We start from the raw sequence: 18802 nt of genomic DNA on the forward strand, positions 1-18802 counted from the left end.
ATCTAAAACAGTAAAGGATGCCCCTTTCACACTGCAATTAGTTCTCATTTTATACCCTCCCCCCTCCCTTCCCCTTCTCTCACTGGTATGAGGTCCCCTATCCCCTTGACAGGTCCCTAAGTGGTCGCCGAACACATTTGTGCTTGATAACCACTGCTCTAAAGGAACATGTCGGGGCACTAGCAGAGCTATTTGACTGGTACCAAACAAAACAAATCCAGCGGGTAGAAGCTATCTTTTTTTACTGAAACGAGACATGATGAATTGTACAATGTTGTAATGTTCTATAGACGCTGGATGACAATTCTTCATTCAGTGCAAGGGAAACAGCACCACTCTATTTAATGCCCCTGCAATCCAGATAGCACAGCTGCTTTCGAGGTGCTTGCATCAATGCACGCTGTAGGCCGCACGCAATGTGTCCAGATCGCAGGTCTTGCTCTTCAACACCGTGTGGTCGATCAAGAACTGGAGCCCTTGAAAAGAAAAACATTGCATCTTCAGCGAAGTTAATGTTGGGATAACGTATTTATTCGAATATATACCATAAGACCCCGGCAAGCCCCCATGCAAAGGTCGAAATAATCACAAAAAATCAGATAAGCATTTGCTAGGCCCGAGAGCATAAAAGCAGAAGAGCCACAAGGTAGGATGGGCCACAGTTTGCCTTGAACTTCTCAAGGAGCATAGCAGAATGGCTTTCTGGCAGGACCTCTCATCTTTAAAGCACCTGTGCCGCTCTCGTTGAGCTTACATTCTTTTCACTGCCTTCCCTGAGAGGCAAGTGACGCAAAGGAGCTCCTCCATTTGCTGGGATGGAGACTTAATATGTCCTTTGCTTATATTTGACATGTTTCAGAAGCAAGGTTTGATCTCTAATCATGACAAAAGGTCAACCAAAACAGAGAGCAAGTTCATCCACTGCTTGCGCAGAGAGTAAACCCTGTTCACCTCTCAGCTGATATTGTGGTCAAAGCTACTTGCTTGCCGGACCAATCAACCACCTCTCTTTCATCACCTGACCCCATTCTATGCGCGTGGGTATGGGAGAAAGCGTGTTCGAAATGCGAGAGATAGGTGCTTAACTGATTTGACAAGCATGAAGCTTATGCTGCACTGTCAGCCGAGGAGTGAACGAAGTATAGCAATATTGCGGCACCGAGCTCCGAGGAAAGGGTAAAGTGGAAGGGCACAAGGGCTGCAGCGTCTGGTAGCCTAGTGATGGCTCGCGTGTGTGCAAACATTTTGGAATGTCAAATTATGCCAAAAGGTAGCACATCATTATTGTAGGGGAGACCAAGAGATGGCGCCAGGAGCGCACCGTGATCTAGATAAGCGCGTGCGCCGCGAGACGCGGGGACTTTTCGCCACTTGATGCTAGGGTAATAAACGTTGTGGGTTTGCTTCGTCTACCCTCGTCTGCTTTGTCTGCCCGGCTGACGCGTCGCGCCCAGAGCACACAAGCTCTGAACATGGTGTCAGGAGTGGGGTACACCTGCTCGTAGTCAGCGCTACCGCCATGCCGGACGAAGAAAAGAGCGTCCACCTCGGGGCCACGGGGCTTCAACCGCCGTCGCCGTTCGTCTTCACGAGCCCAGGCGAATGGACAACGTGGATTCAAACCTACGAGGACTACGCCTTCGCCACCGGTCTACGTTCTGCAAGCGACGAAACGCAAGTAAGAACGTTGCTTTATTGCATGGGTCCGCAAGCTCGTACTGTACTAGCTTCGCTTGGTGTGCCAACCCCGGAGACGCAACCGTTTGCCGCCGTCAAGGAGAGGCTGACTCAACACTTCGTTCATCCGGCGAACGAAATTTACGAAAGCCGAAGATTTCACCGCAGGACTCAGCAGCCTGGGGAAACAGTCGACGCGTTTTTTACGGAGCTTCGAACCCTAATCAGACGCTGCAACTATAACAGCCCCGAGATAGAAGACCGCCTAGTGCGTGACAAGTTCGTAGTCGGCTTATTGGACGAGAAGCTATCGGACCAGCTGTGCCGTTCCACACGACTCACCGCTGACGAAGCACTTTTATAAGCCCGCCAGCTCGAAGATGCTGAGAGGGAGCGCGCTTCTCGTTCGGCGCAAGCTGCAGCGGCCTTGAACGTCGACGCGACGAAGAAAAAGACTGCGTCATCCGCTCCGTCGTCGCGCGCACGTAACCGGCAGCAGCGTTTGGACAACGCAGTTTGTGGCAATTGTGGGCGTTCTGCGCATGACCGCAAGAATTGTCCAGCACGGAAGGCAACTTGCAATTTCTGTAAAAAGCAAGGTCATTTTGCAGAAGTTTGTCGCGCGAAGAAGCGCAAGGAGAAGTTGGGCTCCGTCGAACTCTGCTCTGTTCGTACGCAACGGGCAAGATACGTCGAAGTAAGCGTCAACGGCCACGTGACAAGGTTCAAGGTGGACTCGGGAGCAGACGTCACCGTCGTTCCGCCGTCGCTTCCAGGCGTTCCTCGCAAGCTCAACGCAGTGGAAGGAGAGCTTATCGGCCCGGGGAACCAGCCACTGCCTGTTTTGGACACTTTCCAAGCTACTCTGGCGTGGAAGGACAAGCGCACCGTCCAACAGCTTTACGTCATGCGGGCTCAAACTACACCGCTTCTAGGGTTACCTGCGATAGAAGCTCTCGGCGTGGTCAAGTTTGTGAACACCACCTCCGCCGAGTCTGGAAAAACGGATGGACGTGTCCCGTCTTCCGACGCTCGTGTCAGCTGTGTTCCATCTCATGACGCCCATATCTTTAAAGGACTGGGCGAACTCCAAGAAAAGTACACCATTCGTCTGAAGTCAGGGGCTCAGCCGTACTCGTTGAGCGTTCCAAGACGAATACCGCTGCCGCTCTTCGACGTCATCAAGAGAGAACTTGATGCCATGGAAGCTCAAGGTGTCATCAGAAGGGTTGACAAGCCGACAGCATTGTGCTCCGGACTTGTCGTCGTCCCCAAGTCGTCGGGTGGGTACAGGCTGTGCGTCGACCTGACCAAGTTAAACCAAGTCATCGAGCGGGAGCGATACGTCCTGCCGACGGTTGACCAGATCCTGGGGCAGCTAGGCGAGGCCAAAGTGTTTTCAAAACTCGACGCGACCTCCAGTTTCCACCAAATCAAGCTCAGCGACACAAGCTCTGAACATGGACGCAAGCGAAGAATTAACGACGTTCATCACGCCGTTTGGTCGCTACTGCTACCGTTGTCTGCCATTTGGTCTGGCGTCTGCACCCGAATATTTTCAACGTCAAATGTCACGGGTCCTGGAGGGGTTGCCTGGCGTCGTGAATATGATCGACGATGTCCTTGTTTACGGTAGAGACCTTGAACAGCACGATCAACGCCTTGCTGAGGTACTCCGACGACTTGAGCAAGCCGGGGTAAAGCTCAACGAGCAGAAGTGTGAATTCCGGGTTCCCTCGGTCAAGTTCCTCGGAGTCGTCGTCGATGGAGATGGCATCTCGCCGGATCCCGACAAGCTTCGAGCCATTCGGGAGCTACCTCCGCCAACGGACGTTGCAGGCGTTCGCCGTCTACTGGGGATGGTGAACCACATTGGACGCTTCCTGCCGCACCTTTCGGACGTAACTGCCCCCATCCGTTCACTTCTCAACAAGTCAAGCGCATGGTCCTGGGGAGCAAGCCAAGACGACTCGTTCAAGCGGTTGAAGGCTATGCTGAGCTCGGAAACCTGCATGGCAAAGTACCATCCACGCTATCCTACGATACTGTCCGCAGATGCAAGCTCATTTGGCCTGGGAGCGGTACTGCTGCAAGATCAGCCGTCCGGAGCTCGTCGTGCTGTGGCCTTCGCTTCAAGGTCCTTGACTCCGACTGAAGCACGCTACAGTCAGACAGAAAAGGAAGCTCTCGCCGTGACCTGGGCTGTTCTTCGGTTCGACCAGTATCTGCGTGGGCTTAGTTTTACCGTGGAATCAGATCACCTGCCTCTCGTCGCCCTGCTGGGAAAAAAGGAGCTGGAGTTGCTGCCACCGCGAATTCAGCGAATGCGCATAAAGCTGATGCGCTACCAATTCGACGTTCGGCACGTACCAGGTAGACTTCTTGCCACGGCGGACACGCTGTCACGTGCCCCTTGCGATGTCCGGTCTTCTTCTACAGTATTCTCCGTCGAAATTTTCGCTAGCGAGATATTTAAAGGTCTTCCACCTCCCCTCGCTAACAGGCTGGAAGAGGTTCGTCGTCGACAAGCTGAAGATGGAGAATGTTCTCTCGTCGTCCGCTACTGCCAAGAGGGATGGCCAGACAAGAGGAAGCTGCCTCCCAACTTGGTGCCGTATTGGAAAGAGAGAGGAAGGTTGACAGTCTCGGAGGACCTTCTTCTGCTGGACTGCCGCCTCGTTATTCCTGCTGCTCTGCGTAGCAAAGTCCTGGCCCTTCTGCACGACGGCCATCAAGGACTTCGCCGCTGTAAGGAGAGAGCCAGAGAAAGCGTCTGGTGGCCTAACTGCAACAGCCACATCGAACATTTGGTCACCAGCTGTGACAAGTGTGCGGAAACAAGGGTTGTACACTCGGAGCCCTTGATGTCAACGCCTACACCAGATCGGCCATGGCAACGCCTAGCCATCGACTTGTTTCAGCTGAAAGGCCGTGATTATGTTCTCATGGTGGACTATTACTCTCGGTTTCCGGAAGTCGTCTCCTTGAGCTCTACGTCAGCCTCAGCGGTTATCGCGGCTATCAAGAGCTGCTTTTCCCGACATGGGATACCGGACGTTGTACGGACAGACAATGGTCCGCAGTTTGCTTCACAGGAATTCGCAAACTTTGCTCTGTCATACGGTTTCGAACATGAGACCAGTAGCCCTCGGTACCCGCAGAGTAATGGCGCAGTAGAGCGCATGGTGCGCACGGTGAAGGATCTTTTGTACAAGTCCGAAGACCCATACCTAGCGCTTCTCACCTACCGGGACACTCCGGGCGTCGCGGGAGTCTCTCCTGCCATGTTGCTGATGGGTCGGCGGTTACAGACGCGTCTTCCTGCTCTGCCGCAGCGACTCGCACCAGTTCAGCCAAGCCACGAGAGGTTCCGGGCTCAAGACTCCAGGAATAAGGTCCGGCAGGCGAGAGACTTCAATCGCCGGCACAACGCTCACTCTCTTAATCCTCTCAAGCCAGGTGACAGCGTCTGGGTCACGGATGCCAGCTGTCAAGCACGCGTCCTGAGCCCTGCCCAACGACCACGGTCGTACGTCGTAGAGACTCCCAAGGGAATCCTACAGCGAAACCGCCGGCACCTGGTGCCCTTCTCGTCGACCGTTACTGCGAGGGAGTCTGTCGAGCTTCCTGCTGCCGAAGAGCCTCCAGGACAACCACCCGAAGAAGGTCAGCCTGGGGAGTTGCCCACTGCGGGCTGCTCTTCACCCTCTCTGGATCGTGCATCTTCCCCGCAAGGTGTTACAAGATCACGCTATGGACGTGCCATCAAGCCACCAAGACGGTTGGACTTGTAAACATCGCTTTCTTTCGAACTGTGTAACTAGAGTGCAGTAACGAGCTCCGGGGGGAGATGTAGGGGAGACCAAGAGATGGCGCCAGGAGCGCACCGTGATCTAGATAAGCGCGTGCGCCGCGAGACGCGGGGACTTTTCGCCACTTGATACTAGGGTAATAAACGTTGTGGGTTTGCTTCGTCTACCCTCGTCTGCTTTGTCTGCCCGGCTGGCGCGTCGCGCCCAGAGCACACAAGCTCTGAACAATTATGTATGCCACTTGGCTCTGTTTTGGTCGAACTCAAACTTTTCAAGTAAGACTAGATTCCTCAATCTGCTCTAGGTTTTTCTTGTTTCTTGGGTGCCACTGAATATAAAGCCTAGGGGCAGAGCATAAGAGGAGTGAGCTTACGAGTTTGGTCTTCTTTGCCAAGAAGCATGACCATGGTCGAAAAGCGTCCCACTTTCGCGACGTTTTCCAAGATGGGGCCAACGTCGACGTCGTCCCTGCAAGAGCAGTTCACCGCATGACCAACAGTTATATGTTCGGGGGTAGGAGCTAGCAACTATCTTTCACAGTACTCGACCACAGTCGGGGGCTTCTAGACCTTCCAGAGTGAATAAGCCACCCTAAAGAAATTCTGAGAGAAGTGGAGTTTCTCACTTCCTTAAAGCTCAACACATGCTGTTTCTTTGTTTTTTTGACAGCATTTTAAAAGGAACATTCCTTCAGATAACATACATGAGCACACATACATTACTACAGGCAACGACCATTAAAACCTAAGTGTCTACTCAATACAAGATGTGACATTTCAAGTGAGCTTAGCCACTTCAACTGTCTCAGGACATGATGTGAAGACTTCAAAAACAGATATTGCAATGCACGGAGTACGGATTACAATCCACATTTCTGTTCTTTTGTACCAACAGCACCATACATCATACAGGAATAGTATAATCTCAAGTGGCTAAATGCCCCTTCCTTTATTTACAAAAGAAAACTTGAGTTGGTCCACTGGACTGGAAGCCAGCTAACATTGGAGTGGCTAAGTTATAGTGCCTATAGCACATCTTCAACTGGTGCGTTTAGCGTCCTATGCTTCCCATACTTCAAAAGTGGTCCCGAAGTGGCAACAAATGATGTTACAGAAGCTGAAGTGTCATGCTGTTGCATGTCGCGATCCTGGCAGTTGGCCGTAGAAATGCCAACGAGAAGCTGCAGGTAGCACAACTGAATGCGAGTGTTGCTGTCGTCACGGCGTCCCAACTTCTGGCTGCCTAAGCTACAGTGGACTGCCACACTAGAGTGACCTGCAGCGAAAAAAGGCGTCTGCCAGATACACTACAGCTGTTGGGACGTCGCCAGGGTTGCGACCGGCGACAGTATTACACTTCTACGACATCATCAGGCGGAAATCGAAGGACCACTTTTTTGGACATAGCAAACACACGGGTCGGAGACGCGTTCCAGGCACTATAGCCAAGTCTTGCCCCCAATCGACGGTGTGGTTAATAAGTTCCATGCTTCCTTTCTTTTCAACACTTCTCTCCCTCTCTATACTCCGCGACAACTTTTCTTGGCAATGCAGTGGACGGTACAGGCCTGCGTTCCCTCTCCCATTTTGAGTGTATGCAGGCTCTCCTCCTCTCCCTGGAAACAGGGAGGATGAGAGCCCGCGCACACTCAAAATGGAAGAGGGAACGCAGGCCTGTACCTTCCACTGCATTGCCAAGAAAAGTTGTCGCGGAGTATAGCTAAGTTGTCACGGATGAATTCCTTTTCTTCTTATTTCCAGGGAGAGGAGGAGAGCCCGCGCGCACCCAAAATGGGAGAGGGAACGCAGGCCTGTACATTCCACTGCATTGCCAAAAAAAGTCGCGGAGTATAGCTAAGTTGTCACGGATGAATTCCTTTTCTCCTTCTTTCCAGGGAGAGGAGGAGAGCCCGCGCACACTCAAAATGAGAGGGAACGCAGGCCTGTACCTTCCACTGCATTGCCAAGAAAAGTTGTCGCGGAGTATAGCTAAGTTGTCACGGATGAATTCCTTTTCTCCTTATTTCCAGGGAGAGGATGAGAGCCCGCGCACACTCAAAATGGAAGAGGGAACGCAGGCCTGTACATTCCACTGCATTGCCAAAAAAAGTCGCGGAGTATAGCTAAGTTGTCACGGATGAATTCCTTTTCTCCTTATTTCCAGGGAGAGGAGGAGAGCCCGCGCACACTCAAAATGAGAAGGAACGCAGGTCTGTACCTTCCACTGCATTGCCAAGAAAAGTTGTCGCGGAGTATAGCTAAGTTGTCACGGATCAATTCCTTTCCTCCTTATTCGATTTATGAGGAAAGAAAATGTACATGGGAACTAGAACCTGGTTTGCATTGTTTGAAAAACCGCCGCTGCATGTCACAACCATAAAGTTGAGCTCGCAAAATTACCTCCGTGTCCGTTTAAAGGGACACTAAACAATGTCTGCGCAAGACAGGAAGGGACGAGGGCACATGGGAGTACAGTAGTTTCTCGTTATAACAAAATCACTTTATTCGAATTATCGCCTTATTCGTAGTTCAGTATAGTCCCGATTGAAATGCACCGAAGAATATTGGCAACCAACCACGCTTATTACAAAAGCCAGGGTGCTGAAAGCATGCATGCCTAATATTCGGAGGTGCATGGGAGACCCTTGCATTCCCTCTCCCTCCTCTGCCAAGGCAAACAGCAAACAAAAAACTACAAATGGGTGAAAGGGTAGAGCGCCGCTTTCAATGTGCTGATGCAACCAGAGAGCAGCATCCACTTTCCGACATTATGTATGGCAACCGCGACCCGACTCTTGAAGGAATTGGGTCAGGGAAGCGAAGGGGCCCGGAGAAGATCATCCCTTCGTGAGCCTCTGATGCACGCCTGCAACATACATGAGCGTGCGTCGAACAGGAGTGTTTACCGAAAGCAAAAGTGGCTGGCCCAGGTTCAAACTCGTCGAGGAATTTTATATTCCGGCACATTTCGATATTGTCGACCCTCTTGCAGAACAGGCAAGACATACTGGACAGGTTCAAGGCAGTTTTACGTGCAGAGGGTGCAAGGCTGTTATTCGGAGATTGCTAACTGCTTTGTGCGCATCGTATTTTCTCGTGCACTTGCTGAGCCAGCGCATGATTCCCAGAGCTGCAGTGATCTCTGCAGGAGATCACTGCAGCAGATCACTGCAGGAGAACACCAATGTGCTTGCAGACACATTGGTGAAGCCACTGAAGATAACTTCAATTCATTTGCGCTTGTCGATGTGGACGATTCAGGTTGTTGCTACAGCCATGGATGCTGCGGTTGAACACTTTGCGTGTGGCCTAAGTAAAAACAAAGTGATGCCGGAGAGGCACCTCAACCCATACTGATGACTGCAGAGACGCAAAACATCCTACGGCTGCTTCGGAACAAAGTGGAGTGCTGTAGAGCCGACAGTGCTCTTGCAATGCCTGATGCAACTTGAGAAGAACTGGTGCCCGGAAAAAATTGTCAGGAAACTCTACTTAATTATTTCTTTTTCTCCTCAGTAAATGTGCAGCGAGATGTTCGTCGCCAAGGTTTGTTTGATCCAATATGTTTCAAGTCTTCCGCGGTGTTCTCGTCCACCTTCAAGGCTGCTGTCGCTGTTTTTTTGGATTTCTCGCTTTTATCAAATTACAGATTATATAAAAAAATTTGCCATCCTGTTCACTTTGTTGTAATGAGGGACTACCGTTTCGAAGGGTAGAACTCATGAAATGTACTTGGGAGCAGCCACGGGAGCAGCTGACGCAGCTGTTTTGGAGCAGGTTGGAACAAGCTAAATCTACATTTTGGAGCAGGCCAGGAGTAGCTCAGATCAGTTTTCATTGCACTTCAGCTTGTGTCTTAGGCGAGCATGGGGGCAATTTCAAATGTGCTTAGCAGCACAGATGAACATGAGTGGTTAGAAACCTAGGTAGATGGGATGACAGTGTAACAGATGCGAAAACTTGGCTTTAGTGAGAACCAAAAACCAAGTACCCTATGTTTCTGAAGATAGTGTCCTTGATATTTTCTGAGTGGCTTTCAGCTGCTCAAAATGCAAACCAGCACTGCTTATAGCACAACCCACACGTGCTCGACATAGTAACTATATGTGCGAACCACAGGACGTGCGTAAGCAATGGACGTGCAGTTGCGCAAAGGAATAGGGCAACAAATTTTGAGTTTATCCTATTGTACAACTCAATGTCGAAGCAGCAGACTACGATTAAAGGTGTTATCATATTCGAAGCGATAAGCAGGAGCAAGATTAAAGTATGCCGAGCAGATCTACCGCTCGCGTGAGAGCTGCTGGTCGGCAAGGTTTCGGACCGGACCGCGTTTCAGTTCAATGAAATCACGATTTATCTTGCAGGAATGCGGTTCCAACTTCTAACGCTGAAGCACTAAAGGAAATCTTTTGCTAATGTGTTTTTAACTGGCTGACGTCCGGAACCCGGGCCGCAGAGCCACAGGCAATCTGACGCTTAACGACTCGACCTCGCCTCGGCCGACTTGCTCAACTGCTTATGGTTGAAGAATAATACAGTAACAGGTGATGTAGAGCTTGACATCCAACCCCCGAGTTTTTTCGCGCGCTTCCAACTCAAAATACACAAGGAAAATAAACAGAACAAAGGATTGCAAGGCCGACCAAGCTAAACGCACTCATTGTTGCCAATCGAGTTCATAAAAACCGAAACCAAGACAAAATAGTTTTTTTTTGGGCGCATGTTGTGCGATTTGGAGCACAATGGCGCGAGGTATTGGCTGTGGCGAAGTATCCACAAAGTGGCGCACGATGGCGCAGACAAATGCATCTGGCGCAAATGGGGCAGCCATTCCACCCGATTTCATGCGATTGTAGGTTGACCCATTTTTCCATATTTTAAAAACTAAAGGGGGGAGATCAACTCATAATCGAACCAAAGCATTCCACCGCTGACAAAAACGAAACAATCGCGATATCAAGAGCACCTCGGCTTGGCACAATAACAGCACAACCTGCAGCATTGAGCCATTCTGTGCATTCATTTTACAGGCTCTTTTTTTGTTAAGGCAACTTATTACACAAAAAAGGGGCAGCATTGCGCCTGAACGATGGTCACACCAATACCTCACCAAGCACGTGCCTCAAAAATAAAACACAAAAGAAAGCACAGCAATGCAGATGCTTCGTCACGGAAGCCGTCATAGAGCCGGCAGGGTTCACCACACCTGCACAGAGGGGGAGTGTGATGTCACCGCCAGAGTGTCGTGTGCGAAAAGAAGACGTTTCGCGCTGCTTGTAGGAATGCTTTTGCATTCCTACATGTAAGTTGTTTTAAGTGTTTGTTGAATTTTTTTTTAATCTGCAAGAACAAGTATTATTGTTTGCGATTTGCAAATTAGCCTGAATGCACAGCAGTGAACGGTGCACAGTACACTGCCCAGCGTCGCGGCGTGCACTAGCAGCTCAAGTGACGGGGGTGGCGGCACTTGATGTAAGAGCCACGCCGGAACGGTCGCTGGAACAGCCTCACTCCCCGTTTACGGCCTTTTTTCATCCTAAAGCAACCAACAACTGCGCTGCTGGATGCAAGTTACTCATCGGAGCGGGTGCTACTCTAGTGACATCTGCAACGGCGCAGGATCTTAACTGTGACGGCAAACGAGGAGGCTTCTGTGGGCCAGTCGGGATAAGTGTGGATGCTTTCCAGAATTAGAGGTTAGGTTTGCAACGTACATCGCAGAAGTGCGCGATCGGTCCCTGCTTGTCACGTGCGACACGATCACCGAGCAAGCGCGGAAGATGCGGTCACTTGCAAAGTGCGAGATTTCGTTGGACGACGCCGACGACGCACTTTGGGAACGTAGCGGTGATGACGACGGGAACGACAGCACCAGTGCTGACGAATCGTGGTCTCTAGTCACACACGGGGTGAGAATGATGAAGTAGCTTCAGTTGTCCCGCCTGCCACATGAGCATCCTAGTTTCGATGACGCCAGTGCATCTTGTGCGCCTTGCGCGTGCATGCGCAGCCAAAGTACGCCAGAAGGCATCGAGCGTGCGCCGGAGGCCGGGCTTCTCAAAGAGACGACCCGCCGCTCTCACATGTTCGCCGTAAAATGTGCCGCTAAAGTTATTTCTTAAATTTGTAAATATGGTACTGTAAAGGGATATCACTCCTGCATTCTTAATTAATAACTTGCCTTTGTGGAGCGTTTTTTCATTCACACCTTCTAAAGGATTATAAGTAAACAGACACTCAAAAACCAATGAGACACTTGACGCTGCTTGTAACTACAAGATATCTCATCACCAACATGCCGCACCAAACGCACTGGCAGTGAGCCAATTGCTGTCATCATTGAATAAAATACTAAAGCACGACACATGCACGCGACTTCTTTGCCTCATTTAACCAGATATAATGCGACACTTAGCCATTCAGCAGCAGGGACGGCAAGTAAGTTGCTCGTTATACTTGAGCAGACACGGAAACCCCGCCTTTCACACTCCGACACAACTGTGAAAGGCGGGGACATACCTCACGAAGTGCTCCTCCAAGACAACCAGCATCTCCGAGAAGAGCTCGGTCTCCATCGACTGCCGGAACAGGAAGGGCAGCCTTGTTGGGTCCAGTTGCTGCGCAGTGAACAGTAGGCATTGGACAAGAGTAGATCTTGAGTTCAAAGAAAATTCGAAGAGAATGGTGGTTTGGGCCCAATATATGTTTGAATCGAATATTGAATTGTTTCTCCAAGCTTGCATTGTGCTCAAACAAAAACAAAGACAATCACAAATGACGAACACCCGTTGTCAGGGCCTCTCTGCCTAACATATACTCTTGCAAACAATTGCAGTTTAATTTTGAAAATTTTACTGTAATCTAAATATCAACATTCACAATGTTTTTTCTTTTTTTAAGGCAAGACACTGGTTCTAAAATCGACTTTTTTGTTTATTAATGGATTATAATGAAAATCAGTGTGCATATGTGTTTTGGCTTCCTCTTTTCAAATATTCAATTAGTTCTGCAATATCTCAATTACTTTTTGAGTTACAAAGAAAATAATTAAGCCTAATTAGGTCATTTCTTACGACTCATTAAGGAACTTTCTAATACGAATTTTTTTGCATAAGTGATATGGATTTGTAGCTAAAGACCTGTCATGCAAGATGATGCTATTTATATTTTTGTAAAGATAGATCATTGTATAGAACTAGTCTAATTAGGTCAAGTACACTATTTAGAAAGCCTAACGAGGTCACATTATCACTAGTAATAAAATTTCGGGCCCATACTGTCATACAAAAATAGCATCACCCAGCAGTTCACTTCTTTCTGAATTCAACGGTATAAAGTTTATAGAAATCCTTGAAGAATAATCTCATGAAAGCAACCGTAAGGCTAGGCATGTAGACGAAAAATGCGAAGCTGAGAAAATTGCAGTTGAAGTTTTGACACTCATTGCATAAAATTGAGTAAGGGATCCCATGCAATAATGTTCAGCAACATGAAGCATAGTTCTATCTGAACAAACTGAGATGAAAAATTCTGCAATCCGTTCACAAGAACCTTTAAAAAATAATATAAAACTGAGAAATAATGTCTGGAATGTAAAATAAAGTTATAAAAGAATGAGTAGACTCTATAAGGGACAACGGGAGGAGGCACCAAGGGTTGCACGTTCCGAAAGCAGATTTTGTTTGGCCCTGAAAAGGGCCTTTGTTCGTGTAGCACTTGAAAGGGGAGCCCCTCACAGCTGTCCAGGACTGCAGTCCCCAGCTGTTCCAGTTTGGTGTTGCCTGGAGAACCTCTGCTTTGCATTGCTGCTGCTCTGGTGGGCAGCGCTGGCCTTACGCAAACACAGATTGTCCTTCTCCATGCTTTGAGAGCTTTCATGTCCACTACAATGAACTGTGTCCCAGCGTCGCGCGTCTGGCCTCCTGTGGTGATGCCGAGAAGGTCGGATTTGCGCTGGGTCGCCGACTTTTCCGATAGCGCACGCTTGCATTCGTCCGATCGTGCGACTCGTTGCGCCTGCTCGGCCGTGTAGTATGCGGTGTCGACACGAACCGCGCTCGCAAAGCTCGACAAACTGCCGCTGCTGCATGGAGTTGGGATGTCTCCGGCTGATGTTTCCAGAAGATCCAAGGCATCCTGCGGTGCCGATCGCGGTGGCGTCAATCGCGGTGGCGCACTTGCAGCAGACAGCTTCGGCTTCTTGTTCCACGGTCGCTTCCTCTTCCTTCCGAACGCTTGCCGCGTGCTCGATTTCAACCGAGCGTCGTCCGGCAACTCGAGAACTCGAAGCGAAACAAAACACGCGCGACTTCGTAGGAAAACGAACCAACAATATTCAACGCAAGCGCGCAAACGGGAACTAAAACGTGCGCTCGACCACGGAGGAAACAAAGCAGACAGGCCTAAGGAGACGGGCGGAGACGGGCCTGACGGGCCCAGGAGCAGACGACGCACCTCTCGCCAGCGCGGGAACGGAAAGGAGGAAAGGAGAAAAAGAGCGGAGGGGCGCGTTTAGGCCAATAGCAGGGGTGCTAGGCGCCGCGCGTGCTCTGACGTACGGGCACCTTGCTAGCCGGCCAATGAGCGATCGTAATTGGGGCCTTCGAAACCCGCGGAATGCGGACGTTCCCCGATGTTGTCGCGATAACGAATGGAATGGGGACGTGGGGAAAATAAGCAGCTTTCCAACAAGACCAAGATGGCCGCGATCCGACGAGCGATCGCGAAACACGCGGGGCGCGAAGTTCCACTTGTTTTCATTGAACTCGCTGTGTTAGGGCTCTGCGGGGACATCGTGAACATAATTTTTTGCATGCTTAGACATTGAATTCGACACTGAAACTTTGCAGGCAGGTACCTTAGACTACAATTAATCCAAATATCTGAATTTTGAAAAACGTGACATTTCGCGTTTTTTTACCATTTTAAGACCCGCGTCTCCCCTTAATACAACAAATGCACGTGCATGCTCACCCTGCTTTAGAAGAATGCTTTCCTCGTAAGCACACGACTGCAATACTTTTCAAAGTGCTTTCAAAGGTTAGCCCAATTGAGCACGCTTCTTAACGAGCACCAGTGCACCGAGGAAAAATGACACCTGCAGAAGCAAGCTCCGAGGGTGTTGCTTCTTCTTAGTGCACCGGTACTCGCTGAGAAGTGCACTCCATGAGCCTAATCCGCCACGGTCAACACTTCGAAAAATCTTCATATCTCAGTTTATCTCGAAGAGAATATGGAATATTGTATTATATCCTAAACTACTATTCAAAAATTTTAATATTTCACAATATTAATGTGCAGTAGTATTTTGTAAAAAAAATTCACCTACATGCCTAAACAAACGTTCTTGACTAAAACTCCCCATTTTTCTCAGAGTTGAGTGCAGACGATCAAGGCACTATCCAAAATATTTTACTGCTGAAAACAGCAGACACAACTAAAAAAATCGCGGGGATCGGTGGCCGAGTGGGCTAGCACACACCAGCTCGGAGCAGGTGGAGCAAAAGCTCACGCTGCAGAACCCAGAAATCCTGGGTTCCATCCCCACCCCTGTCCGTTTCGATCTGGATGAGCATCACACCGGCGTGTGGTCACGTATCACTACCGCTGATGGTCGTTTAAGACCCCAGGCTAGCAGTTGTACTGCACTGGTGTCTGGTGTCATCTACAGCTGACACCAGACACCCAGTGAGGCTGGCTAAGTTCGGGCTGTATAAACATGCACGCAACATTATTATTACAAATAGAGTCAAATATTGACGCTATTCGATTTGGCTTTAAATATTTTTTTAATATTCTAGCACCTTTATTTAGAAAGCTTCTGGTCTTTCGAATGCTGCATTCATTTTACTTTATGGCTTCATCGACACTTTTCTGACTGCGCTTTTATTGTTGATCACTCAGGATTGATGGGCGTGGAGGCCCTTTCATAACTCTCGGGTAGTTTGAAAACAGCTTTTGGCTTTAGTGTTTCTTTTTTCTTTCTGCTTAGCGGCGATTTTCACGCCGAGCGTAAAACCAAAGACATGTCGTCATTGCTCACAGCCACAACCACTTGCCAGGGTCCGGAGCGTGCTTGCAAGCGTGGCAAATTCACAAATTCTATGTCAAGGTTTTTTTTCCAGAAAGCAACAGCGAGTTTCATGATGAAGCGAGATCATTATACTTTAGTTCTGATGACCTGTGCATGAGAGAAACTGCTTAGCCCAATGGCATGTCAATCATTAGGGTTGACGTGACCTTTGAGGGCCTAAAACCTTTTGGAACAAACTAGGTTTTGCAGAGCTTTTTATCGTCAAAATGGAAAGCTCTTTGTAATATATTTTGATTTTTTTGCGTTTTTTTTTTTTAGATGGTCATATTTTTACCCAGTTTGGTGAAACCCCAAAAAAAGAAAATCTTTGACTAATTATCTTTTTTTTTGTTAGAAATCAAGTTTCTGTTTTGACGTTTGCATCATTGAAAAGCTTATTTATTTAGCTTCATTTTTATGTATAGCATCATACTGCGAACCCAAGTTTTCTGGGGGAAAAAAGTGTATGGAAATTGCTAGGCAAATCTGCTGCATACGTGAAAGGCTCTAGCAGCAAAAAAGTTTATATTGTTACACAGCAGCATGTCTTGCTTGTTCAGCCAGAAGCCTACATTCACAGCGCTCATCAGATAATTTAATGTGTGGCATGTGTACACTTAAAACGATAAACCCAGGGTGTCAAACCAAACCTGAACCCAAACTGAAAACCGGATCAAAACCGTTATTTTTGACCGAACCGGAACCGAAATCAAACACTTCATATTGAACCCGAACTGGAACGAAACCATAATCTGATGTGGCGGTTACCGGTTCAACAAAAACAGTTCAGGGCCAATTATGTCAATAATTGGTCTAAATGGGAAAAGTTGCGGGCGTATATTTTTCTTATGTTGCCAAGACCAATCATACATACTGCGAGATATTTTAACATTTTGTTTTTATTGATTACGTAATAAAAAATAGATCATCGTCTGGAGAGCTTCAACTTTCCTTTGTTTCTTGGATTGACCCTGGCAGCGCGGTAGTGGTGGCGGCGATTTCAAAGCACCGCTTGGCCGCTTGGCTACGAAATGTCCAAGTGTCGGAGCGGATTGCGCTACTGTAGGCACGGAGGCCTACGCGTCCGCGAATGTTTGACCTCAAGATAGACCGTAGTTGCAGTCGATGAGCCATTTAGTCAATTGAGCACCGATAGGCATAGTGCACCACGTGACCTTCCGCTTGAGTGCAGCGACACCCTGAAGGAAGGGGGGACAAGTACCGTGCTGGTTCGGCACTATAGTTTATAGGGTCGCCTGTGGTCCCATTTTAATGAAAAACAATCCCTTCTTCAACGTGCTCAAAATGTTACCTTACAAAAAAAAAAAAAAAAAAGCACCATGGGATGTTGGAGCCAACGTTACTCTGCGATGATTCGCGTCCTGGAAGGAGGCCAGGGGAAGGTGGAGGTGAAGGGGGGGGGGGAGAAGAAAATGTGTGTGTTTATTTCTTTTGAAGGTTTGTCAGACTAGCAAGGCCAGCATGTCGCCTGTTCAACCATTTCCTCATTTTTGTTTAAAGTCTTCTTTCATTGCATTCAAATGAGCATTCGAGAAACATCGTTCGCTGCGGTGGCATTACCGAAACTTTGTTCGGTGGCTGATCTGTGCAAACGACTCGGTCTGAGTCTCTCGGAGCAGTTCATTTGCATAGAGTGTTGTTTGCGATAAAAAGTCAAAGTGACTAGACGAAGCACCGCCACGAGGTCTTTAGAAGAGCATTTTTCCACCGGAACCCGAAGCGCTGTCAAGATGTAGTCACATTACATTATACGTGCGTGTTCACGTGCCCGGTCATTGACACATCGGCCAGTCTGGCCAATGTATACACGACCACAGCTCCACGGGATTCGATAAACTACCCCAACTGCGCACTCGACGTCCCTGTTCTGTGTTTTACGGCAGATTTGTTTCCTCTTGTTCCCCCATCAGCCACTCTAGGGCATAGCTGTGACATTTTACTGGGTGCCAAAAACAGGTAGCATGTATAAAAAAAAACACGTGTGTGCAGAACAAAACAAACCAAAACATAGGGAGGGCAAGCAATCTAGCTAGAGACCTTTTCACTGTTTACAAAATCAGAGCCCAGCACGTGCCTGTTTGCCGCTTCGGAAAGTGAGCAAGGCACGCGCTATACGACCGAACACTAAAGATGGCACCGGCCAGAAGTTCTTTCTTTGGAAAGGTCTATACAGTCGAAACTCGATTTTACGAAACCCGATCTTACAAATTCCGCAATCTAACGAAAAAAATTTTGATTCTCTGTAACGTGCCCATAGGGCTCAATGCTTTTCTAAACTCGAAATAACGAAATAATGTTCCGATTTAACGAAGCTTTTTTGAAAATAAATGCAAGTAAAACGAGGTCGTTTCACGGATATTTCGAAAAGAAAGACCCAGAAGATTGTCATTATGGTGCATCAGTAACATTGAGGAACCCGAAGTCTGTATTTTACGGAACTCCCCGCAAAAACGAACTGTGCATCACGAGCTTTGAGTAAACTATACCAAATGGCACTGGCGGCTGTGTTTCACGTGGATACAGTGTGCACTGCTTGTGGAGAGGAGGACGAGACGGCTGAGCACTTGATACTCTACTGTAAAGGGCTTCACCCTATGCCTACCAAAGACAATATACATTTAATAAAGTCATTGGGTTTTGGAGACAGCGAAGGGAGGGTGGATTTCAAGACTGTAGAGATTACCAAGCAAAGATTAAGTGAATGGTGGCAGAAATCAAGAGAAAACTAGGTATTTTCTTATTAACTGATGGCAAGGCGGTTTTTATAGCCTCACTTTCTTTGCAGTGCGAAGTGAATATAGATTTCACATTTAAATATTCTAAGCTTAAATGGTAAAACAAAATGGCTAGGTGGCATAGGCTACCGCCCGATCCAAAAGGCTCAGCCGGATTCATCCATCCACCCATCCACGTCGCGTGCAATAGATGGCGCCGCCGACGTTCGCCGTCGTTTTGGCCGTTTGTGGAGCCGAGATCCGTGTTTCTTTGTTTCTGGGTTCTCCCTGTCGTCACAACTTTGGATTCCTCTACCAACACGTCTACGTCGCCGCCAAATGGAGCCGCCAAAGAAGAAAAGTTCTCTCTCTAGAAGAAAAAGCGAAGGTAATTAACGCTGTTGCCAGTGGACGTAAAAAATGCGACGTTGCTGCAGAGCACGGCCTCCCAGTGAGCACGTTGTCAATGATCTTGAAGGGGAAGGAGGCTATCCTTCGAGCGGC

At 48.6% G+C, this 18802-nt stretch overlaps 1 protein-coding gene across 1 annotated transcript in view; it reads right to left on the reverse strand.

Annotated features, from left to right (window-relative positions):
- Positions 1-225: 225 nt before the first annotated feature.
- LOC8029348 (RNA polymerase II-associated protein 3) overlaps positions 226-18802 on the reverse strand; it is a 58826-nt gene continuing 40249 nt past the window's right edge. The window contains exons 8-10 of the mRNA XM_029982744.4: positions 12011-12108; positions 5863-5957; positions 226-476 (exon numbers count right to left, since the gene is read on the reverse strand). Of these exons, the coding sequence (XP_029838604.4) occupies positions 391-476; positions 5863-5957; positions 12011-12108 (279 nt within the window). The 3' untranslated portion in view covers positions 226-390. The remainder of the gene's footprint in view (positions 477-5862; positions 5958-12010; positions 12109-18802) is intronic.

Source organism: Ixodes scapularis, unplaced genomic scaffold, assembly GCF_016920785.2.
Source record: "Ixodes scapularis isolate PalLabHiFi unplaced genomic scaffold, ASM1692078v2 PGA_scaffold8__174_contigs__length_109621045, whole genome shotgun sequence".
NCBI classification, from domain to species: domain Eukaryota; kingdom Metazoa; phylum Arthropoda; class Arachnida; order Ixodida; family Ixodidae; genus Ixodes; species Ixodes scapularis.